Here is a 21,702-nt window from a genome sequence, read left to right on the forward strand (position 1 = left end):
TCCGTACCATCTGTATCTGCACCTCGCACATTCAAAAAAGGGTTGGTCGCGAGATCACGTGTCAGGAGAGCACGACTGGGATTGTTGCACCTAGCTGGCAGGCACAGGGACTTCTACAGCCTCCTTCTTGACCTCGACCTCTTCTGCAACAAGCAGCCTGCCTTCCTCGTCCGCCTTGACCGCGACAACCCGCTCCGTCTCTTGCTCTTCGAGCTTGACCTCGACCTGTGGATCACCGCCCGCCGACTCCTCCTCGACCTCGACCTCGACCTTGACCTGGCGCTTCTTCGGCGATGCGCTGACGACCCGCCTTGAGGGGCACAGCTTGGCCTCGGCGACGTCGCACAGGTCGCAGCGGGGCGCGACCGGCTTGCACACTTCCTGGCCGAACCCGACGAGCATCTTGTTGACCTTGGGCCACAGGTGCTGGGGGAGCCACGACTCGAGGTTGAGCCTGGAGTGCGAGAGAGTGCGGCGGGTGAGCTCGAACGTGCGTGCGAGGGAGCGAGAGCGTGGAATAAACGCACCTCGTCTGCTCGGCCGTCTGCGTCTCCTTCTTGTGCCACCGAAGGCGGTTCGAGATGCGGTGCACGTGCGTGTCAACGCCAATGCCGAGCTGTCACGGCGCGAATGCCAACGCAGCGAAGAGAGGCGCGAGTCAGCTCGTGCCAGCAACTGCTCTGCAGGCGAAGGCGACGCACATTCTTGCCCGTGGCTTGCAGGTAAAGATACGCCATCTTGGGCCCGACGCCGACGATGGCGAGGAGCGAAGCTGCGAGATCATTGGGGTCAGGAATGTCGCGCTCACGAGGACGCGAAGCAAAGCTGAGAAGGTCGACGCACGCAAGTCGTCGGGGACGTCGCCGTCGTGCAGCTCGCGCAGGCGGGTCGCGAGAAGTTTAAGGTTCTTTGCTCTGATAGAGGGTGTAGAGCGTCAGCGACAGATCAACACTCCAGAGGCGGAGCACCGCGGAACAGACGACCGCCGCGCCCTGCCAGATACCGTTGAGCGCCTGACGCACTTTGTATTGTGAAATCCGACCTTGCAGATGCACTTGTCTATCTCCTCGACGCTTGCCGCCTCGAGCGCGTCGAGCGTGAGTCCGCCGGGCAGGTCGTTCCGGAGGTTCATCGTCGCCTGGTGCGTGACGGGGTCCTTGGTCTGGCTGCTGAGCATGAGCGAGACAATGATCGACAGGCGACGGTCCTGTGTGACGAGAAGGCGCCTGGGTAAGTGGTAAAGCGGCGCAGGCAGTGAGGCAGACGCACCTTGTCGCTCTCGACGAGCGCCTCGACGCCTTCCTCCTTCTTGCCATCGCGCCCGCCCTGTTCGCAGCCCATCAGGTCGACGGGAGCAACGATCCTGCGCGCCGCAACTCAGTGTGAGCGACTTTGCAAGAACGCAGCGGACAGGCGCCGGCGTTCGTCCTTGCGCACCGCCTGCTACGGCCTCTTTCCGCCGCGAGCATGACCAATCTGAGAGCACCACGCACCGCTCCCTCTGCCTGCGAATGACCTCGTACGTCTCCTCCCAGCGCTTCGGCGGCGGGTGGGGCACCTCGAGCCTCTCGACATGCGCCTTTGGCTTGCGCGGGCTCTTGGGCTTCTTGGCCGGCTTGACGTCCTCCTCCACGTTGTCTTCTTCCTTAGCAGCAGCGGCAGGGAGCGGCGTGGAGCGCGTCGATCGGCGCAGCGGCGAGGGCACGGTGGCGGTGCTCGTCGAGGCGGAGGCGGTGGGCTCGTACAGCGTGACGCGCGCCGAGTAGGTCGACGTGCGCGTGCGCAAGGGAGCCATACTGCTGCTTTGCCACAGACGCTGCACGATGGCGACGGGGTCGAGGAAAAGGCGGGGAGAGCGAATCGCCGCCGGGCGATGAGAGCGAGACGACGAGTCGCGGCGTGCGCGCCCAGTCTGCAGCGCGACCCAAGACGCGAGGCTCTGACAGAGTACGACGGTCAAACGCGCCGGCTCATTGCACCCTCTAGTGCTCGCCCCTCCTACGACCCGACACGATGTGCCTCCCTCGTCCTCCTCTCATGCCGCTGCGTCTACTGCTCTCGCCCTTCGTCCGACCCGCTACTCCGTCTACTGCGGCGGCGGCGGCGGTACGAACCCCTGCGGCGGCGGTGGCGGCGGGGGCATGCCCGGGTCTGCGCGGCGTACACGCATCGCGTCAAGTCAGCTCACGTGGTGAGCCGTCTCCAAAGAAAGGTCTCGACGCACTCTGCCCGGGCGTCCACGGCATGTACCTCGCCCCTCCCGCTCCACCTCCCGCCGCGCCGCCCGCGCCAGGCGGGGGTGAGCTCATCCCGTTAGCCTGCTGCGCCTGCGCTGCGACAGCAAGCATGCTGTGCGGCGGGTGCGGCGACGTGCCCGCGAGCGGCGGCGAGGCAAACACTGGTGCAACGAAGGTGGGCAAGCGATCAGCTCTTTCGTCGAGGGCGAGAGGGCCCCTGGATGAGTGAGCGAGGACGTACTCGGCGCGCTACCCTGCGGAAGTGGAGGCGGACCCGGGAACGGGCTCCCCTGCGCGCCATGTGGCGGCGGCGGAGGGGGCGGGACGAAGCCCTGGAAGGGCGGCGGGGGCGGGACGGATCCGCGCGCGCCGACGCCGGGGAAGGGCGGCGCGGCGCCAAAGGGCGGTGCGCCCGGGTTGAAGCCCTGGGCGCCGGGAGGCGGAGGTGGTGGCATGCCCCCTCCGCCGCCGTGCATGCCCATGACGGCCGCGGCATGGAGGTGCTGCTGGAGGTGCGGGTGGTGGTGCATCTGCTGCTGCTGCTGCTGGTGGTGCTGGTGCGGGTGGTGCTGCTGCTGCTGCTGCGGATGATGGTGCTGCTGGTGCTGCTGCTGCTGCTGGTGATGCGCCGCCTGCGCCTGCGCGATCGCCGCGACGCTGTTCGGGTCCATGATGCCGCCGGGGCCTCCCGCCGCGCCCGGTGCACCCCCGCCCGCCATCTGCATCGCCTGTTGCTGCTGCTGCTGCTGCATCGCCTGGTGCGCCTGCACCGCCTGCTGCTGCGCCTGCTGCGCGGCCTGCGCCGCGGCCGCCTCGTCGGCGATCCCGAGCGGGTGCGCCTGCGGCGGGTAGATGGCGCGGTACGGCTTGCCCGAGAACTGGGACCACTGGGGCGCGATCGAGTTGGGCTCGGCGAGGACGCCCGTCTTGAAGGGCGTAAAGTCCTCCTTGACGTGCATCGACGACGAGCCCTTCTTGATCTGCTTGTCGCCGAAGAACGGGTTGAGCGCCGCGCCCGTCGACGTCGACGCGCTAGCGGGGGCGGCAGGAGGCGCAGCGGCCGAGGACGAGGCGATCGGAGCGGCGGCGGCGGGAGCGGCGGGAGGAGGAGCAGGGGACGTCGGCTTGCCCGCACCGAGAGACGCGCCGGGCGTAAAGGGCGCGGCGCTCGCACGTGGCTTGAAGACGAACGCGGCGCTCGTCGCGCTCAGCTTGCTCGTCGGCGCCTTGGGCTGGAGCGCCGCCGCGGCCGCTGCGGGAGCAGCACTCGCCGCCGGGGCTGGGGACGTTGCGCCGCCCGCCTTGTGCGCAGGGTCGGAGGCGGCCTGGCGCGCCTTTGCGCGCGCAGGGTCGAACGGCGGGATCTCGGCGACAAAGGGCTTTTTGAGCGCGGACGAGGCGGCGGCTGACGGGGCGGGCGAGGGCGACTTTGCGGGGGCCGAGGGGGCGGTGCGGTTCGTCGCCGTGGGCGAGACGGCGGGCGAGCCGGTGCTGGCGCCGCCGGCGGTCGAGGGCGCCTTCTGCGCCGAGGTGCTGCTGCCGGGCTTCTTGCCGAGGATGGTCGCCAGCTCGTCCGAGAGCGGGTACGGGTTCTGCGGCTCTCGCTCAGTCGTTGCTCGAGCGAAGAAAGAGGAGAGAGAGACGCACCTTGAACGTTTGGCTCCACTGGACCAAGCTCGCGAGCTTCGAGTCCTGCTCCTTCTTTGCGAGCGCCTGCTGCTGCGCCTGCTGCATCTGCGCCTTGCGCTGCTCGAGCCGCACGCGCTCGTTGGTGACAAAGTGCTGCAGCGAAGACTGCAGGTCCTTGCCGTTGCCGTTGCCGCCCTGCGCTGACGGCGCGTCGGCCGAACCAGCAGCAGCGGGAGCAGCGGGCGGTGCAGTCGTCGTGATGGCAGGCACCGCTGCCGCGTCCGCCGCGCCATTCTGCTGCTGCTGCTGCTGCTGGCCCTGCTGGAGCCTGGCGAGCGCCGCCTTGCGCGCGCCGGGCGGGACGTAGGCGCCCTCGCCGCGGATGACGGCGCCGTAGCGGTCTTCCTCGTTGAGGGTGCCGTCGTCGGGCGCCTGCTCGCCGCGCTCCTCGGCGACGTGCGCGTTGTTGGCGAGCGCCGACGTGCCCTGCACGGAGGCGGCGGAGTGCACGAGAGTCAGTAAGCCCAGCATGCGCGAGACAAGACGGGGGCGGACTGAGGGAAGCGCACCTTCATGATTTCCCGCTCGAGCTGCGCGGCGCGGGCCTCGCGCGCCTTGAAGTCTGCGCCCGAGCGGTCGAGCTTTGTCGTGTACAGCTCGTCGTCGTAGTCGGTCTTGAGCCCAAACTGGCGCTCGTTGGCCGCGAACTGGTCCCACCCCTTGCCCGGCTTGTTCCCGCCGCCATTGACGCCGCGGCGGTGGTGGTGGTTGCCCGGCGCGTACTCGTCCTCGAGCGAGAGACCGCCGCCCTCGAGCGAGTCGTCTGCGGCGCCGGCGCCCCAGCCCGAGTCGTCTGCGCCGCCTGCGCCCGCGCCCGCGCCCCAGGCCTGGAGAGTGCGCTCCTTTCCGAGGCGCGCCTGGCCCGAGATGTCGGTGTCGGTGCGGAACGAGTCGCGCACGTCCGTGGCGGCAGTGCTGCTTGCCGGGCGCGACGACGACGACGCTGCTGAGGATGGGTGGCCGACGAGGTCGAGGGCGAGGTCGGCGGCCTCGAGGGCGACGAGGTCGCGTCCGTTGATGAGGAGGGCGGGTTTGGGCGGCGCGGCGGAGGAAGACGCGTCGGGCGAGGGGTCGAGGTAGGCGGCGTGGCGGAGGGCGATCGAGAGGTCGCCCTGGTCCGGGGTGGCGGCTGCGAGGATGCCGCGGACACGGGTGCCGCCCTTGAGGGTCGCAACGACGGGGTGGCCCTGCGAGGGACGAGGGGGAGCAGCAAGTGGGGAGGGATGAGCACGCGCGACGACTTGGCACGCGAGGGGGAGAGAGGGGGAGGGCGCACGGTGAGGGCGAGGAGGATCCAGGCCCAGCGGTCGTGGTGAGGCGCGCTGTGGTTGCTGTGGGCGGGCGCGGCGGGAGGGGGGCGCCTGCACGACACAGAGAGAGGGGGCGAGGGAGGGGGGTCAGTCGGGGGCGGGTGCGGGGGAAAAGCGGGTGCACTTGCTTTGTCTGCGCGGCCATGGTAGGCAGGCTCCTGTGCGCGGTCTAGGCCCGCGACGAGGCGAGGCGAGGCGGACAAGGAGAGACGGCGCGAGGCGACGAGGCGAGGGAGCTCTGTCCTGCTCTGCACTGCCGCGAGAGCACCCAGTCGCTTGCTAGCCCGCTCGAGACCCTCACTGCTGCCTCCCTCGCCCCGCTCTTTGCCCGCCAGTGCGTCCCGCTCCCGCTCACTCGTCCCCGTCTCGTCCCCTTCATCAGCTCAACCCCGCCGCACCGCACTCCCACCCGCACGGCCACCTGCGACCCCCGAGCAACCGTGCACTGACTCTCATACACGGCAACAGTGTCCCCCGACTCGTCCGACGGCCGCCGCCGCTCCATCGACGACGGCGACTCGCTCCTCCCGACCGCAAGCACGTCCCAGTCCGCACCCCAACCCGCACCTGCACCCGCGCCTACTTCTGCAGCAGGAGCAGGAGGAGCACCCGCACCCTCGTCCGACGCCGCCGGCGACGACGAAGCCGAGGCCGCCGAGCTCGCCGCCATGCGCGCCCGCGTCGCAGAGATGGAGGCCGAGGCCGCAAAGCTCCGCGAACTCACCGCCGCGAGCGAGGCTGGCTCCAGCGCCGCCGGTGGAGCGGGCGGAGCGGCGGGACAGGCGGGCGCGGACGGGACCGACGTCAACATGTCGGACGAGGACCGCGAGGCCGTCGACTCGCGCAGCATCTACGTCGGGAATGTAGGGCTCCCGATCCCCTGCGCTCAGTGCTCCTGTCGTCCGGTTTGACTGACCCTCGCGCCGCGCAGGTCGACTACGGCTCGACGCCCGAAGAGATCCAGCAGCACTTTAGTTCGTGCGGCACCATCAACCGCGTCACCATCCTCTTTGACAAGTTCACCGGGCCGAAAGGGTGCGTCGTCGCGTCGTCTCTCCTCCGTGAAGATGACCCGAACTGACCCGCGAGCACGGCCGACAGGTACGCCTACGTCGAGTTTGCCGAGCCCTCGCTCGTGCAAAACGCCATGCTCCTCAACGAGTCCATGTTCCGCGGGCGACAGCTCAAGGTGCGTCGATCTCCCCTCTCACTCTTCCGCCTTCTCACCGCTGACGTGCTGCGTTTCGGCGGGACAGGTCTCGCCCAAGCGGACCAACGTGCCCGGGTTCAACGGCCGCGGGCGCGGGCGAGGGCGCGGCGGTCGCGGCGGCTACCGCGGCGGGTACCAGGGCGTGCGTGCTCCCTCCCCCTTCCCCTCTTGAGCGAATGCTGATCGGCCCTCGTCGCGACGTAGTACGGCGGCTACTCGCCCTACCCGCGCGGACGCGGTCGCGGGCGCGGGCGCGGAGGGTTCTGAGCGGGCCCCTCTTCTCTCTCCCTCTTCCTCTTCCTCTTCCTGCCTGCCCTTGTGTTTCCCCCTCCTGTGTCCCGTCACCACTGCTGTACCATCACTCCCTGCACATCCCCTTCCCTACCTAGTCTCCTCGATCCCGCTCACAGTCGTCATTAGACGCGCTCCTGTCAAAATTCTTCAAGAGGCTCCCTCTCTCTACCGAGGAGGGGGCCGGGTTCAGCCCGGACGGCGTCGCTCCTACGTGGGCGGCGCGTCCTTGTACACCTGCCGCGGGACCGAGCGAGTCGAGTCGAATCGAGTCGAGAACCGTGAGCGTCGAGCATAGCAGGGTCCTGGAAACTGTGGATGCGGGCTCGGCGGTGCAAGGTGCGATGTGTTAAGCCAGCGAGAGGGAGAGCAGGAGCAGAGAAGCCGGCGAGCGGGTCCTGCCGGGCGCCGGCGAGCCCGAGACTGCGCTGTAGGACCACTGAGCTACATGTAGCACGATTCCCAAGCTGCTGGGCCGAGCATCTGCCGCGGGCGAGGCGCTGAGACGCTGGAGACGGCGCGAGCTGATGAAGCTGAGCGGGCGAGGCGAGCGGGTGGGCGGAAGCTTGCGGGCGGGTCGTGGGCGGCGCAGAGAGGTGCACAGGCAGTGCACGGTAGCGTCTAGACCTCTCGGACATCACACGGGGGGTGCGCGGCGGTGTGGTCGGGAGCGACCACTTCCTCCTTGCTCCGGCTCGACGAGGGTCGTCCTCATCACGCACCTCGCCGACTCGACCCAGACGATGTTGCTCGGTCCCTTCCGCTCCTCCTCTCCCTCGCTGAGCGGCCTCCTCTGGTGCGCCCCTCCCCTCTCCCGTCCCTCCGCCCCTCGCCCTCCGCTCACGCTTCTCCCCTCCCGCCCGCTCGCTCGCTCGCAGGAAGATGCCCTGGCGGATGAGCAAGACGCGCAAGATGCGCCAGCGCCTGCGCCTCAAGGCCGTCGACGACGTCATCTCGACCGTGCGCGCGTCGGGCATGGACGTGCATGCTCTCGTGCGTCTCCAGTTGCCTCTCCCTCTCTCGCTCTCCGTCCCGCAGCTGACGGATCGGCGGGGGGACGCAGCACGACGCGCTCGCGCTGCCGGCCGAGCACGCGATGCCGCCCAAGGACAAGTACACGGTGTTTTCGCGCACGAGCACCGGGTACCGAAAGGGGATCCACAAGGTGCCGCATTTCACAAAGATCACGAGCCGCACCAACCCGGCGGGCTTCTGAGCGCGCGGACCGGGAGGGAGGAGGAGGAGGGCTTGTTGTACGAGTCTGTATCGAGTATGCACCAGCAACGCATCCTTTTTGTCTACTTTCACATATCTCTCTCTCTCTCTCTCGCTCGAGCTCAGGGAAGAAAGTCGCAAGTGCGCGCGCTGCACCGCTCAGAACACGACAACCTTCATCTTGCCCTCGCGGAGGCGGTCCATGACGGCCGTGCTCCCGACGAGGCGGAACAGGTCGGCGCGCGCCTCGGGCAGGTCGACGAGCGACCGCTTCTTGCTGTCGAGGTGCGACACGTCGAGGATCAGGTGCGACAGGTGCGTCAGGTGCAGCGAGTCTGCGGTCGCGTAGGCGGGGGTCAGAACGGTGCGTAGGGGAGAGCGAGAGAAGGGGGCACGGGACGCACCCGTTTCGGAGAGGAGCTTCTCGATTCGGTTGGGCGTCCCGACTGCGATGCCGACGTGCGTCTTCTTGAGGTACTCGGCGTGCTCCGAGAGCTTGAAGTGCTGTGCGGCGCCAAAGAGGGATGAGCACGTGCAGGACAGACGGCCTATGGAGAGACGGGACGGACCTTCGCGAAGAGCTTTGCCACATCGATGAGACCGTCCTTCGTCTTGGTCTTGAACGACTTGACGTCTCTGTGTATCGAAAAAAGTCAGCGCTGAACTCGCTACTCAGACTCGAGGGCCCGAACGCACCGGCACAGGTCTGCTACTCGCAGCGCCGCGCCGGCGACGACGATGATGCGTGGCGAGCCCGTCGCTTTCGGCATTTTGGCGAGCGTGTTGCATGCGGTAGGTAGTGCTGTGAGGACCCTGATCAGCGAATCGTCCTGGATGAGGCGAAAGTGATTGAACGCACCCTCCTTCATGAACGCGAGAAGCGAGTCACGCGTCGACACGGCCGAGGTGTCCTGAATGAAGCTCTCTGCGGGTTGGAGCAAGTCAGTACAGCGTCGGAGGAGCCAGCAGGATACACGCGAGGCGACGCACGGCTAATGCGCTGCTCGTCCAGCTCGAGCGCACTGAGGTTCGGAAGTGCCCGCCGCTGCTTCTCGGCAAGGCGGTCCGCCAGCGCCTCGACGGGGAGCAGAGCCGTGTCGTCTTGGTCCCGGTCGTCCGTTCCGACCTCTGCCAGTTTCGCCTTCTTGCGCTGGTTGGCCTTCTTGGCCGCGCGCTTGCTCTGCGGCGGGTCCGCGGCGTCGTCTGCATCGTCCGAGCCCGCCGCGCGCTTCGTCCCCGCTGCCCGCGGCGCCTCGTCGTCGTCTGAGCCCGCTACTGCGCCCGCGTCGTCCGAGAGGTCGGCGACGGGCCCGTCGAGCGGGTCGTCGCTGTCCGAGGCGGCGCCGGCAGCAAACTCGTCGTCGAGGACAAAGTTGTCCTCGAGATCGTCGCCCGTGGGCACGTGCTCCTTCTTGGCCTTCTTGGACGGCGGGGCCATGCGATGTGCGCGAGAGAGGGCGGGCGGAGTGATCGAGGGAAGCGAGCGAGCGGAGGGAAGCTCGAGCTTCGGACAGCGTGGGCGCACCTCGAGCTGCGGCGAGCTGGATGGTGCCCGGCTGGGTCGGGCTTGCTCTCTGTGCTGCTCTCACCGCCGCGCTCTACGCCCTCGCCCGCCGCCTCGCCCGCTCACTCGCCCTCATCGCACGGTCGCATCCTCATCACTGCGCGTCGCTCAACTCGCGCTGACCTCGCTTTGGTGGGCAGGGGACCGATCAAGGCTACACACTGTCTGCTCAGCAGCACTTGCAGCGCCGCGGGAGCTTCTGAGCCGCGTGCGACGGGCGCAAACACCGCCATGTCCAGCACCGCCCCCTCCCCCACTCACCTCTTTCTCCCCGACAACATCCTCGAGCGCGTGCAGCACGAGCTCGCGAGGTCTTCTGGCGCTTCAGAACAGCAGGCGTTTGGCTGGGGCAGGCGAAGAGGCACCGTGGCCGTCGTAATGGGCGTCTCGACCGCGCCCTCGGCACGAGAGGCCGGAGCAGAGCTCGAGACGAGGTTAGGTGGCTCGTCAGAGCAAGACCAGCGACTCGAAGTCCTGCTGAGATGGCGCTCTGCGGCTGAACCGGGACAATCGCCCTTCCTCCCGCTCAACTCGCTCGGCTCGACACCGTCGTCGTCCACGGCGAGGCGCTCTTCAGCAGTACCAGATCCGGCTGTCGTGCTGTACCGCCCTCTACGGCACCTCGAAGTATTATCGATTAAGCCGTTGCGACTCGACTTTAGCGCACATGGGCAGCCGGCATCGCTCACGGTCGTGTCCGACCGGCGAGGGGCGATTCGGTCTCCGCCCTGTGGCGAAGCTACGCTTGCGGACGCCGTTGCACTCGTGCGCTTGTTTGAACAATCCTCATCCTGCTTCGTCGCAAGACCATTGACTTTCCGCGCACAGATCAATGGCTCGCGCCTGGCGCTGCAGCCTCCGCGACGAGACACATTCGTCAATAAACGTGCAGTCTCTGCCGTGGTCTTCGTTGTACGTAGCAGTGCGCTCGCCTTCTCGACCGTGCTGCACGGCGTGCTCTCGCTCCTCCTTGCCGTTCTCTCTTTCCGCCTACCGCTCCTCGGAGCAATCACCGACTGGTCCTGCTTTGGTGCGATCTTCTTCCGCTTGCCTGCACCGCAGGGGTTCACTCTTCTTTGACAGGCCGCCAGCTACATACACGCTTTTTGCAAGCCGCCTCACTCGTCCCAACTTTCTCGACCCTCCGGCACGACCTGCGACAAGCTCGATCCGCCGAAGCGCAGTATGTTACGGCGCACGCGACCTACATTCGGTGCGCGCGTCCTGTCCTTGTACTCCTCGAACAAGGACTGAAGTTGCGCTCTCTAGGTTCTTCAACCTCCTTTGGCTGCTCGCCAATGACCTGATCATCGGTGTTGCGCTTGCAACGTTCGTCCGCGATAACGCGGCAGCTATCAAGCAGTCGCTTGCACAGCTCGTCAAGGTGCGCAAAGCTGCCTCCGACTTGCAGGCTGAAGCTCGCTTACCGGCCATGACCACAGGTCTACGTCCTTACCTACTTGCGCGACTTGCTGGATTGGCTCAACAGCTGGCCGATGGGGGTCAAGCTCAACGACGAGGTGGCAACGTTGATCTGCCGGGCGTTCCTCTTCATCTCGCGAATTTGGGAAGATGGCATGTCTCCCCCCGTCGCGCTCGCCTCTTCCACTCCTCTCTGACAGCCCCATGCGCGTAGTCGTCCTCGAACCTGTGCTGCGCTACCTCCCAGTCGCGCTTATTGGCTGCGCAGGAATGCTCGGCGCATCCTCGCTCCTCGCCCTCGCCGCCGACCTCGTCGCACTCCTCACGCTCCCCTTTTTCGCCTGCTACGTCGTCGCCACCCTCGTGTACCGCTGGAGCTTGACGACGCTCGGCGCGTTGTTCAACGTCTTCCGGGGTGCGCTTTTCGTCTCTCGACTCGACGACACGCCACTCACGCTCGTGGTCTCCAGGACGGAAGTACAACCCGTTGCGCAGTCGCGTCGAGCCGGCCACGTACGACGTCGATGCACTACTCCTCGGCACCATTCTCTTCGTCACGCTCAGCTTTGTCTTCCCGACTCTGGCGGCGTTCTACCTCGCGTTTGCTTCGGTCCGTTCCCACGCTTCTACTCGCCTACAAGCAGACCCTTCCTGACTTACAGAGACACAGTCGCGCCTGCTCATCCTCGCAGTCGAGACTGCATTACTCATCGGCGTCGCCGCGCTCAACGCCTTCCCACTCTTCGCGCTGTTGCTGCGACTCAAGTCGCCAGGACGTTTACCAGGTGCGCGCTCCCGGTCCCCGCGCGTCCATGCACTTTGCTTATTTTCTTTGGACAGGTGGTGTTGTTCTCAAGGCGGTTGACAAGTCGCAGGAATGGCCGGCACCGCACCTCGTCCTCACGGTGCGCCTCTCCACCCTCGCTCTCGCATCACCATCGGCTCAAGCCCGCTTCTACAGAATCAACCACTGTCATTTGGAACGCTGCTGTCCTCGCTGTACGGCCCGCATGTCTCGCTCGACCTATCAAGAGCTGACTTGCGGCTCCTCGCAGCGCCCGCATTTTCGGCGATCTGTTCTCGCCGCCGGCCGTGCTGTCCTTGGTGGGCAAGCTGTGCACAGGTGCGCTCATCACGCCGAAGAACGTGCGCAGCGAGCAGCGCTGATCCCGGCATCGAGACGACACAGGCCGGGTTGTCTGGTCCTCCGCAATACTCCCGGCCGGGTCGAGCCGACAATAGCGTCGGACAGAGCTCGCCACGCTGCGCTCGGTCTGCGCAGTGTCCGAGAATTGCTGCAATAAGCAGCTTTCGACGAGCTCGAGGTGGGCAGTGATGATCTGCGCGGCCGATCACTACGCGAAAGTCGGGTCGCGACGCGTCTTCGGCGAGAGAGGTCAACGGTCGAAATGGATCTTTGGACCTCTCGCATCGGGCTGCGCTTCGCCTTCTCTCTCTCCTTCCAGAGACAACGCACTCTTGCAGACAAGCTCGCTTCGCGCCCGACCCACGATGCTGTTCCTCCCGCACAAGACGCTCCTTGCGCTCTGCGTCCTCGCGGTTCTCTCCGCTCGCGCGGCCCACGCCTCGCTGAGCCCCGATGCGGCCCTTCACGAGCGTGGTGCGTCGCTTCAGACTCGACTGGCGAGACGAGACCTCATACTGACTGGCTGACTCCGCCGCAGCCCTCGAGTCCCGCCTGAACAACCGCGCCGCCCTTTCTCGCCGCGCGGCAACTTCATCCTCCCCCGCCAAGCGCTCTTCGCACCGTTCGCACCCCTCACACTACACGGCCTCTTCGCCCTTCGCCAACGCCGCCGCCGCGCTGCAAGACGCCTCCTCCGACGACGCCGCCTCGTCGCGGCAGAAGAACGTCGCGTTCCGGCAAGCGACGATCCGCGACGCGGCGGCAGCGAACACGCTGAGCAAGAAGCGCGCGGCGATCGAGGCGGCGGGACGGAAGCGCGCGAGCAGAGCGTCGAACGAGGGGGCCAAGCCGGCGACGAAGCGCCGCGCGGTCGAATGGGCGCAGGTGCTCGATCACGGCGCTGCGCCCGCGCCCGCCGCGTCACCTGAAGCGGCGCAGGCAGAGTCCGCGCGCGGCGACGCACGCGCCGCGAAGCGGCACGCATCGCACGCCCCCGCTCCCGCGCCCGTCGCCGCGCCGGTCAAGTGGTACGCCGCCGACTCGCAGGCACCCTCGTCGCGCGAACGACGGGTCAAGCGCGCCCTCGACCAGGAGCTGAGGCTGAGCACGGCGCAGAGGATGGAGATTCGCATGAAGCGGATGGTGCCGTTGTTCCAGGAGGAGGTCTAAGGTTGTAGGCACGATTGTGCTGGGTTGCTGTATGCTATAGATAGACTGTCTAGACTTGTCCGCGGTCCAGAGTCTTGGTTTCCAACCAAAGTCGATCCCGTCTTTCCTCCACCGTTTCTTTTCCTGCTGGTCCTCCGGTACTCATGGCGTCCTGCATGCTTGTGCTACTTACGCAAACACCAAATGGATGCGCTGCCGCTGCGCCATACTACCCGTGTATTGGAGCAGAAAGCGGTGCCGCCGCTACTTGTGCCGCTGCATGCTAGTCCGAAGCGTCCTGCAGTGCTTATCGGATCTCCTTGTCTTCTTCGGCTGTGAATGTGACCCGAAGACGCCATTTGATGCACTGTGTCGCTTGGATTGGTGCCGTACGCCTGATGTCGCAGTGACAGTGCGATTTGTGATTGAGAAGGTCAGGAAGCAAAACGTCCGATGTTTTCCTCGACACGGTGCGCTGCTCTCAACAAGGCAATCGATTGGCGAACCGAACTGAGAAATGCCCACGGGTTGCGGGGAGCGCAGCTAGGAGATCCTGTAGCCCTGCGCACACGGACCCCCTGCCTTTGCGCGTGCGAGAAGTGGCTCCGAGTTGAGCGGAAGGGGCAGTCTGCGCTGCGGCTTGTGTCCAATGCCAAGCAGGTGCAAAAAGGTAGATCTGCAGAGAAAGAGGGGAAGAGAGCCGAACTGCGCGGAGGCCGAGAGGTAGGGCATGAACATGTTGCAATTACAGCGGCGGAAGGAGGGCGGCAACGTCAGGCGTGAACGCTCACTTATCCTGCAAGCTTGACAGCAGGTCTGTGTCCTTCCTGAACCCAAGGAAGGGGCATCGTGACTGCAAGCAATGTGCCCCGAGGGCGAGAAGGAGCAGCTGCTGTTGAAGTCGGGTTGCGCCGGAAGTCGGGCTATTCCCAAGCCTTGGGAGCAACTCAGCAGAGAGAGCAGCTTGATGTGCTGTAAGCAAGAAGGAGGCGCACGGCCAAAGGCCCGGAGCGCGAGGTTATCGCGCGGAAGACCAAGACGCGGTACTCTTGTCAACCGCTGGCACGTTTGACCCGCTTGTGCCTGTTTCTGCGGGACTGCGGCAGCACTGGCCCGGTGCACACCCATAGTCAGTGCTTGACCATAATGACCAGGGCGCAGGTGGGAGGCCGGGCATGCAAAAAGATTGACCCGAGGAGCAGGTCAAAAAGCTGGAGGCAACCCGAAGGTCGCACTTCCTGGTGGAGAAGTCGGGGTTCGAACCCGAGGCCTTTTGTACGCTTGTACTGCTCAAGGCAATGCAAAACAAACGCGCTACCACTGCGCCACATCCCCTCATGGAAGAGCAGTGGCAAATCGCACGTACTTCAACCTTTTGCCGCCGGGGGGGACTCTCTTCCTGCCTGTCGGGTCCCTCCTTCTGCACATGTCTTGCTGAGCGGTCAAGGAATGCGTGCAGCCTGGCGGAAAAGAGAGTGCGTTGTGAGCAGACGGCAAAGGGGAATGGATGAATGACAAAGTCTTTCTGCAGACTATCACCGATGTACCGCCTAGCGACAACAATGAGCGCACTCTCAAGCAGCCTTGGCATGGCGGCCTGTTGCTTCGTCTCTTGAGGACAATTTGGTAGCACATGGCTAGCCGCAGACGGGATTGATCTCCCTTCTCCCTTCCTTCACGCGCTCGGCGTCTTGTCTTTTTGCCTCGTCGTCGAGATCGAGCCAGATGTGACAAAGGAGAGCGCCACAAGCAAGGGCAGGGCGCCGTATTTGGCGTCAAAGGAGGAGCAGGGCTTCAAATGGCGGCACGCAAGCCTGCCGATGGAGCAGCGCATGGCCGCACTTCTTGCCGCAATGCCCAGGTCAGCACCTTCTGCATCAAAGACGCCATTGGCCGCACCGCCTCCCCGCAGGAATGCAAGTCCGGCAACGTCGTGCAAGGCGGGACCAGGGTGGAGCAAGGGGCTTGAGCCTTGAGCAATCACTCGGCATCGAACGCAGACTTCTCGGGATCTCGGCCTCAACGACCTCGACACGCTCGTGCATGTGCCCCAACTCAACAAGGCGGATGATCAGCCGCTTGCACTCTGCCTTGTCAATTCTGAGAAGACGAGCGGCAAGGCTATCTACGCATGTGGCGCGACAAGCCGCTCGCCTGACGTCGTCAAGCTCGGTTTTGTGCAGCGACAGGTGCCTATGCGTCCTCCAGCGTGTTACCATAAGACACGTGAAACTCACTTGCATTGGCGTTCTGAAGGGATCAACCGGCCTCATGTTCCACGACGTCTTCACGACCTTCCTCGACCTCGTCACAAACTACGAATGGGACATCTACAGCCTGCAACCCTACCTCGCCGGCATCCTGGTCTCGGAACCGGGCCTGCGCTGGAGCAAGCAGTGCGCTCAAACCCACTGTTTCTGACCTCTGGCTTCACCTGCTGGCCTTTGCCGTCTACACAGGGACGATGTCAAGGCTGTTCTTCACACCTCGGCTGGCCAGGCGAGTACGCTCAATGTGTATGCCAACTTTGCAAACGCTGTTTACAGTAAAATCTGCCTACAAGCAAGCCTTTGGGACAGGGTCAACCCCTTGCTTATAGGCAGATCTTGCTTTTAGATTTTGCTGTAGCTTACATTTACCGTGACCGGGAAGGGGATTTGGCTTGCTTGTAGGCAGATCTTGCTTGTAGGTCTCTTGCTTATGTGCAGATTCTACTGTACGCTGTACGTGATCTTCCAGCTAATATTCCAGAGTCATGCTGATTCCTGCCAGCGCCCTCACACCATCAGCTTCATTGCAACAATGCGTGCATGGGCAACAACATGCCTATCATCTCCACCAAGACGACCGTCACCAAAGGCGCTGCGCGGCTGCTCAGACCCACTCAAAGTTTGCAACGGGCATGGTGCAGACAGGTCAGGCGGCAATCCTGTTCTTGTCCAGCGCGAATGCGAGCAGGTACGGCTTTGGGCGCACACGGCAAGACAGTGCCACCCGAACAACGTCTCTGTTGAGGCGGGCACGTTCACTGTGGTCCCGCTCCGTTTGGTGGCGTGGAAGCAGTACGTCAAGCACTACAACTTGACGCTCAGCAAGACGGTCGAGCTCCATGAGGCAAACATTGCCTACAGTAGAATCCGCCTATAAGAAGCAGATCTACAAGAAACATACGTCTGCAAGAAACCCAGGGGGCCTCTCCCAAACCCCTGTTTCCCAGCCAAAGTCATGCGCCTGCAAGAAACAAATGTCTACAAGAAACAGAGACGAGCTCTCCCAACCTGTTTCTTGTAGGCAGATTCTACTGTACCCAATCCGCGGCGTTGCCATCACGGGTCCAGGCCTCCCGTCGACGCAGGCGCACTCGGCCCAGTTCACGTCGACCGCAATCTGGCAGGGCAACATCCCGTTTCCAACAGGGGTCGCCATTGAGAAGATGAAGCAGATCATTGAGCAAGATCTGGCGCTCTCGTCTGCCCCGACCCTTCGCATTCTCATCATTGGCCCTGGTGACCGCTTGCTCAGACCAGACGGGCGCATTGAGCCCACACCGCCTGTCGATGCAGCCAAGTTCTCTTTTGACCTCATCGTGACTTGGGCAGCGTGGACGTACACAATTTTGGAGGGCAAGGTCCGGCCCGACAACTGCCCTTTCACGAAGGCCGGCCACACCTACCTTCTCGCCCTTGGTCGCCATGCGCTCAGAGCCTTTTGCGCGGCGTTCACGGCATCTGTCAAGCTCGAGATGGACAAGCGTGCAGCAGAGGAGGATATTGTTCCTGGTCGTGCAAAAGACGAGGAGGAGGCAGACGTGAAGGGCTAAGCGGCCTATGTCTCTTTGACTGCAACGGCTGACTGTCTCATTCTACTGCCACAGCAGCATCTTGGCAAGTGCACTGCGCCACATCCCCTCGTGGAAGAGCAGAAGCACCCCTTCTGACCTCGCTCTCCCGCATCTGCTCACATCGCGAGCAGGCGCTTGTACTGCGCGCACAGACTACTGTGTGGGGCCAAATAGCCCTGCCGCGGCCGCCCGGTCCGCTCGTGCGCGCGGCATTGCCCAGCCTGCATTGCTCCCGTGCTCAACCTGCCCTCGCTGGTGGCAGCCTGGTGCCGCCCTCGCCAGCTTCCATACAACTGCTACCTTTGCTACAGCTTGCATTGCTTGTGCGTTTGGAGCCCCACCCAGAAATGACATGCTGATGACCGCGTAGCGTCTCAGCAGAATGGATCCGCACCTTCCACCCAATGTGCCCGCCTCTCAATCGGCCAACAATGCAAAGCATGTCTGGTCCAAGGACGAGGAGTCTAAGATGGCGCTTCTGCCGCCCAAGAAGCGCAAGAAGGAGCGCGAGAGCAATGCGTTCGACGTGCCCGAGGTGGGCACTTTGCCTTTCGAGCTGTGCGCTCCCTTGAACAAACATTCAGCTCGTACAGTCCCAGGGTGTCAACGCTTTCATGCGGGGCCTGCAATATCTGCTAGCACACCCAAGCAACGGTGGCGCTCTTGTCGGTTGGAGACGAGTGTGCACATACCACTAGGCAGTTCGGAGCCTGACTTTCTTCTGAGTCCAACAGTGGAACCGGCCAGGAGCTTCTTGTGCGGGTCAAGGGCTCTGACAAGGAGATGGAGGAGGTCAAGTCAATCCTGCGCCAAGCGTACGGCGTGTCAGCCGCAGACAACACCAACTTCAAGCGTGCGTGCCGGCCCTGCTTGCCCGACTCGACAACTACGCTGACTCCGGCACCCGCAGGGAAGCTCAGCGTGCGCACAGGCCACTTTACTCAACTTGTCATGCACTCACGCTTGCATGGCAGCGGTACGGCTTCAAGCTCATGAACGATGACGCCGCCCTCACTGCTGCGCTGCAAACACGCTCCCCTGCTGCACCTCATGGCGCCGACGTGCGCCAATGGCAAGCGTATACCCAGGAGGACATCAAGCGTGACACGATCGCTTCGACCGGGATTCTCCAGAGCATCAAGGGGCCGCAGCGCAAGAAGGCCAAGCAATTGCCGGCAGCGGAGGCGCAGGAACTGTCAATGATGGACCAGCCTGACACCAGAACGTCAGGCATAGGCGCCCTCGCACCGGACGTCGTGGCCGAGCGGACGGAGGAGCACCGAGTACCCACGATGGCAGAGATTGGCGCGTACATGCAGATCTAGTCTTTTCTGCGGTGTAGCATGTGTAAAGCATTGCGCACATCCCATCTCTCTATGCTGGCATGCAAAGTTGCTGGCCCTAAGCGGCCGCAAGCCAAGAGGTATTTCACGCAGGTAGCTTGGCAGCGAAAGGTGCGAGCACCAGGCAGCCAGCCGCGTACGAGCGACTTGTGCACATGTGGCCAGCGACCGTTGTCAACAGCGCCAACTTGAAAGTGACGGGAGACACAGGGAGCATCGAAACCAGTCAGCCGAGACGGAGGAGCCCGCCGCCACACAGTGAGCCCGTCGGACCAGTCATGCGAGAGACGAAGGCGAGGAAAGCGAGCCAGACAGCATCCGTGAATGAGCCAGTTCTCAGATCGTCGACAAGAGAGCAGGACTTTTTCCTGGCGACAGCGAGGAAGACGTCGATGGCAAGGAGTTGGGCCGGACGACGCAGTTGACCTTCTGCCAAAGTCGCTCGCGGCCACCTCGACGAGCAGACTGCGCAGTTCAGCAGAGACTCAGAGCACTTTCAAGAACCATGCTGCGCCCCTCACTGAAGCCGGCCATGCGCCCTGTCCCTCGCCGCCTCATCAGCACTTCCCGATCGTCCAAGTCCGCCTCGCCATCCGCGGCACTCGGCGCTCCGTGCGCAGCTGGTGCAGCTGCGCTGGCACTGTACGGCTACAGTCAGCACGCCAACGCTCTAGATCTCGAGGCGGAACCAGGCAAGAAGAACTGGCAACCGGGTCAGGCAAAGGAACTAAAGCCGGAGGTCTTCCTGTGCGTACTAGTGCCTGCATGCTTCATGGACCGAGCTGACTGAGTCGTCGCATCCAGGTGGGGCCGCAACTCGCATGGCGTCGCTTCTCCCTCCGGCTCCTCCACCTCGAACCAGGTCAAGCGCCCCACTGCTTCGGCAGCGCTCTCTTCGCTCGTCCTTCGCGACCTCGCTCTCTCGGCGACGTACGGCGTGGCAGTAGATGCCAAGGGCGACGTCCTGCAGTGGGGTCAGGGCTTCGCTGGCCCGCAGGAGACGGGCACTGTCGAGAAGACGCTCACCGGTAAAGACCTGATCAAGGTCGTCCCGACCGAGGAGGGCAAGGTCTTTGGCCTGTCGAAGAAGGGCGAGGTCTGGGTCTGGGCGAGCGAGAAGCGCATGCAGCGCGCATCGTCGGACGTGGTCGATCTCCCGAGGGAGGTCGAGAGCGCTGGGTGGATGTGGCTGCTCGGCAAGGGGACGCTTTGGGGCAGGAATGCGAACGGCAGCGTCGAGACGCTCAAGCTCAAGCCGGACGTTCCGCTAGCGCGAGGCGAGAAGTGCGTCCCAGGGATTCGCTCCCTAGCCCAATCAGTACCTGACGCACTTCCCTCCTCCAGGTTCACGTCCCTGTCTGCTGGCGCATCGCACCTGCTTGCCTTGACTTCCCACGGACGGTCGTTCGCTGTGCCACTGTGCCTCCTCGCCAACCAGTATGGCCAGCTCGGAGTCCGCTCCGTCTCCCTTCTCTCGCCACCTCACCCCGGCTCGTCCCCCGCCGGCGCACTCACCGTCCTCCTCGAGCCCGAAGACCGCCTGAACGAGCTCGGCTGGGACAAGCAGCCGGCGCAGCCCAAGAAGATCGACCCGCTCCTGCTTCCCGCCGTCTCGCCTCCCTCGCCTAACGACCCCAACCCGAAGGGACAGGTCATCCCCTTCCTCGACATTCCCGTCCCATCTTCTTCTCCCGCCGCGCTGGTGACCCACGCCGAGCCCGCACGCATCACGCTTCACCCCGACCCGGCGCAGCACGCTGTGCTCGAGCGCTCGATCCACTTTTGCACGACGCTGCACGAGATTCCGAGCCTACGCGGCGTACCGGTCGTTGAACTCGTCGCCGGCAAGAAGCATTCGCTGGCGCGGCTTGGTGGATCGGCCGAAGGGCGGGTGCTCGGCTGGGGCGCCAACAGCTACGGCCAGCTCGGTGCGTCGCATTCCGCTTCTCAACATTCCCGTATGTCTGCTGTTATCGATCATGTCCTCACCGCTCTCGGTGCGCAGGTCTCGGTCCGGCGCTTTCGTACCCTCTCATCCCGGCACCGACCGAGGTCCCGCTCATCCGCGCGCCCGCCTACTCTGGCGGCGCGAACCGCCCTGCACACGTGGCGTGCACGCGCATCGCCGCCGGCGGAAACGTCAGCTACTTTGTCGCGAAGACCGAGGAAAGGGGCGTCGACTTGCTCGCGGTGCGTCGCAGACCGCTTTCTAGCACGAATCGTCAAGCATCGAACTGACTTAGTCCATTTCTGCAGTCCGGCCAGGGCCAGTTCGGCGCGCTCGGTCACGGGCAGTGGGCGCATGCGACGAGTCCTGTTCGCGTCAAGACGGTCAGCGGTCTGCGCGAGTGTGCGTCCCTCCGCTCGGTCTGAGCTAACCTAGAACCCTTTTACTGATGTTTGGGTTGTCGCGTCCCTAGGGAACGAGGAGACCGGCAAGGTCGAGAGTGTCGGGATCAAGGACATTCAGGCCGGAGACGGCCATGTCGCTGTCGTGCTCGTGAGTCGTCTTACGCCATGCTTCTTTCATAGGCTCGGCTACCAGCAGATTGCACACTGTACCCAATCTGCCAAGCGCGAGAGTTGATGCGCAGCGCTAACGTCTGTTCGGACTCTCTCATAGGACAATGCCGTCAAGCATGCCGATGGGTCCGCCTACGGTCGCGACGTGTTCGTTTGGGGCTACAACGAGCACTACCAGGTACGTTTCCGTGCGAGTCTCGAGCGCTTCTGGGCGGTTCTGACCTCGCTGCATATCGTAGCTCGGCACGGGCAAGCGCTCGAACCTTCCGACACCGCAGCATCTCGCGCCCCTACCTTACTCCGGTGCCTCGCCCACCGCGCTTGCTGCGGCTCTGCCCGATGGGCCGGCAAAGGCGGAGAGCACGCTCAGCAGCGGAACGACAAGCCCGATGCCGCACAAGCGGATGCAGCGTGCGTCTCGGTCGTTGGAACACCCTCGTTCTGCCGCCAGGCGAACTCACGCACTTCCTACCGACCCGCAGTCAGTCCAGCGCTCCCGGTGCCTTCGCTTGCCGGCGTCAAGCTTCCGCGCGGCGCTGTCGTCGAGGAGGCTATCGTTGCGGGAGATGGCGGCTCGGGCGTGTATTTCCGCGTCGTCAACCCGTGAGGGTGTGTCTTCGTGTCGGTTGCTCGTGTATCTTCCGACGTGTTGTAGCCGTACTTGCACTACCGCTCTGCCTTCTCTGGATCTCAGCGTCTTCTCGTCTCGCTGCGATCGCTCTACACGACAGCGAGACCACGGAGTGCTGAATGACGAATGG

The 21,702-nt window shown here is 64.4% G+C and overlaps 10 protein-coding genes across 10 annotated transcripts; 7 read left to right on the forward strand and 3 right to left on the reverse strand.

The window, feature by feature from the left end:
* Window positions 1–90: 90 nt before the first annotated feature.
* JCM10292_006430 (endonuclease III domain-containing protein) lies at window positions 91–1,795 on the reverse strand (the record flags this gene model as incomplete). Its single annotated transcript, XM_076649493.1, has 7 exons — window positions 91–454; window positions 528–616; window positions 702–772; window positions 844–914; window positions 1,023–1,207; window positions 1,270–1,363; window positions 1,494–1,795. 7 exons carry the CDS (start codon window positions 1,793–1,795, stop codon window positions 91–93), a joined length of 1,176 nt encoding a protein of 391 aa, XP_076504874.1.
* Window positions 1,796–2,086: 291 nt separating this feature from the next.
* PBP1 (Pbp1p) lies at window positions 2,087–5,741 on the reverse strand (the record flags this gene model as incomplete). Its single annotated transcript, XM_076649494.1, has 7 exons — window positions 2,087–2,151; window positions 2,225–2,398; window positions 2,479–3,829; window positions 3,885–4,352; window positions 4,436–5,113; window positions 5,203–5,257; window positions 5,683–5,741. The coding sequence occupies 7 exons, from the start codon at window positions 5,739–5,741 to the stop codon at window positions 2,087–2,089; spliced, it is 2,850 nt and encodes a 949-aa protein (XP_076504875.1).
* A 163-nt stretch (window positions 5,742–5,904) lies between these two features.
* On the forward strand, window positions 5,905–6,713 carry JCM10292_006432 (polyadenylate-binding protein; the record flags this gene model as incomplete). Its single annotated transcript, XM_076649495.1, has 5 exons — window positions 5,905–6,099; window positions 6,168–6,271; window positions 6,338–6,425; window positions 6,493–6,588; window positions 6,651–6,713. 5 exons carry the CDS (start codon window positions 5,905–5,907, stop codon window positions 6,711–6,713), a joined length of 546 nt encoding a protein of 181 aa, XP_076504876.1.
* Window positions 6,714–7,480: 767 nt separating this feature from the next.
* MRPL31 (mitochondrial 54S ribosomal protein mL60 MRPL31) lies at window positions 7,481–7,953 on the forward strand (the record flags this gene model as incomplete). The annotated part of the gene is made up of 3 exons (XM_076649496.1): window positions 7,481–7,533; window positions 7,616–7,730; window positions 7,801–7,953. The coding sequence occupies 3 exons, from the start codon at window positions 7,481–7,483 to the stop codon at window positions 7,951–7,953; spliced, it is 321 nt and encodes a 106-aa protein (XP_076504877.1).
* A 158-nt stretch (window positions 7,954–8,111) lies between these two features.
* On the reverse strand, window positions 8,112–9,390 carry JCM10292_006434 (uncharacterized protein; the record flags this gene model as incomplete). The annotated part of the gene is made up of 6 exons (XM_076649497.1): window positions 8,112–8,287; window positions 8,357–8,456; window positions 8,522–8,588; window positions 8,649–8,754; window positions 8,812–8,877; window positions 8,943–9,390. 6 exons carry the CDS (start codon window positions 9,388–9,390, stop codon window positions 8,112–8,114), a joined length of 963 nt encoding a protein of 320 aa, XP_076504878.1.
* A 357-nt stretch (window positions 9,391–9,747) lies between these two features.
* On the forward strand, window positions 9,748–12,105 carry GPI1 (phosphatidylinositol N-acetylglucosaminyltransferase; the record flags this gene model as incomplete). Its single annotated transcript, XM_076649498.1, has 11 exons — window positions 9,748–10,281; window positions 10,345–10,546; window positions 10,600–10,729; window positions 10,786–10,900; window positions 10,959–11,091; window positions 11,153–11,353; window positions 11,409–11,548; window positions 11,609–11,723; window positions 11,779–11,843; window positions 11,900–11,937; window positions 11,994–12,105. 11 exons carry the CDS (start codon window positions 9,748–9,750, stop codon window positions 12,103–12,105), a joined length of 1,785 nt encoding a protein of 594 aa, XP_076504879.1.
* Window positions 12,106–12,450: 345 nt separating this feature from the next.
* Window positions 12,451–13,255, forward strand: JCM10292_006436 (uncharacterized protein; the record flags this gene model as incomplete). The annotated part of the gene is made up of 2 exons (XM_076649499.1): window positions 12,451–12,559; window positions 12,624–13,255. 2 exons carry the CDS (start codon window positions 12,451–12,453, stop codon window positions 13,253–13,255), a joined length of 741 nt encoding a protein of 246 aa, XP_076504880.1.
* Window positions 13,256–15,505: 2,250 nt separating this feature from the next.
* Window positions 15,506–17,054, forward strand: JCM10292_006437 (uncharacterized protein; the record flags this gene model as incomplete). The annotated part of the gene is made up of 2 exons (XM_076649500.1): window positions 15,506–15,630; window positions 16,526–17,054. The coding sequence occupies 2 exons, from the start codon at window positions 15,506–15,508 to the stop codon at window positions 17,052–17,054; spliced, it is 654 nt and encodes a 217-aa protein (XP_076504881.1).
* A 403-nt stretch (window positions 17,055–17,457) lies between these two features.
* JCM10292_006438 (uncharacterized protein) lies at window positions 17,458–18,400 on the forward strand (the record flags this gene model as incomplete). Its single annotated transcript, XM_076649501.1, has 4 exons — window positions 17,458–17,633; window positions 17,810–17,928; window positions 17,986–17,996; window positions 18,050–18,400. 4 exons carry the CDS (start codon window positions 17,458–17,460, stop codon window positions 18,398–18,400), a joined length of 657 nt encoding a protein of 218 aa, XP_076504882.1.
* Window positions 18,401–18,950: 550 nt separating this feature from the next.
* JCM10292_006439 (uncharacterized protein) lies at window positions 18,951–21,548 on the forward strand (the record flags this gene model as incomplete). The annotated part of the gene is made up of 9 exons (XM_076649502.1): window positions 18,951–19,165; window positions 19,223–19,702; window positions 19,763–20,346; window positions 20,424–20,608; window positions 20,675–20,768; window positions 20,839–20,918; window positions 21,042–21,119; window positions 21,181–21,352; window positions 21,424–21,548. The coding sequence occupies 9 exons, from the start codon at window positions 18,951–18,953 to the stop codon at window positions 21,546–21,548; spliced, it is 2,013 nt and encodes a 670-aa protein (XP_076504883.1).
* Window positions 21,549–21,702: the final 154 nt, after the last annotated feature.

Source organism: Rhodotorula paludigena (assembly GCF_050403205.1).
Source record: "Rhodotorula paludigena JCM10292 DNA, Rt_paludigena_JCM10292v1_ctg25, whole genome shotgun sequence".
NCBI lineage: Eukaryota > Fungi > Basidiomycota > Microbotryomycetes > Sporidiobolales > Sporidiobolaceae > Rhodotorula > Rhodotorula paludigena.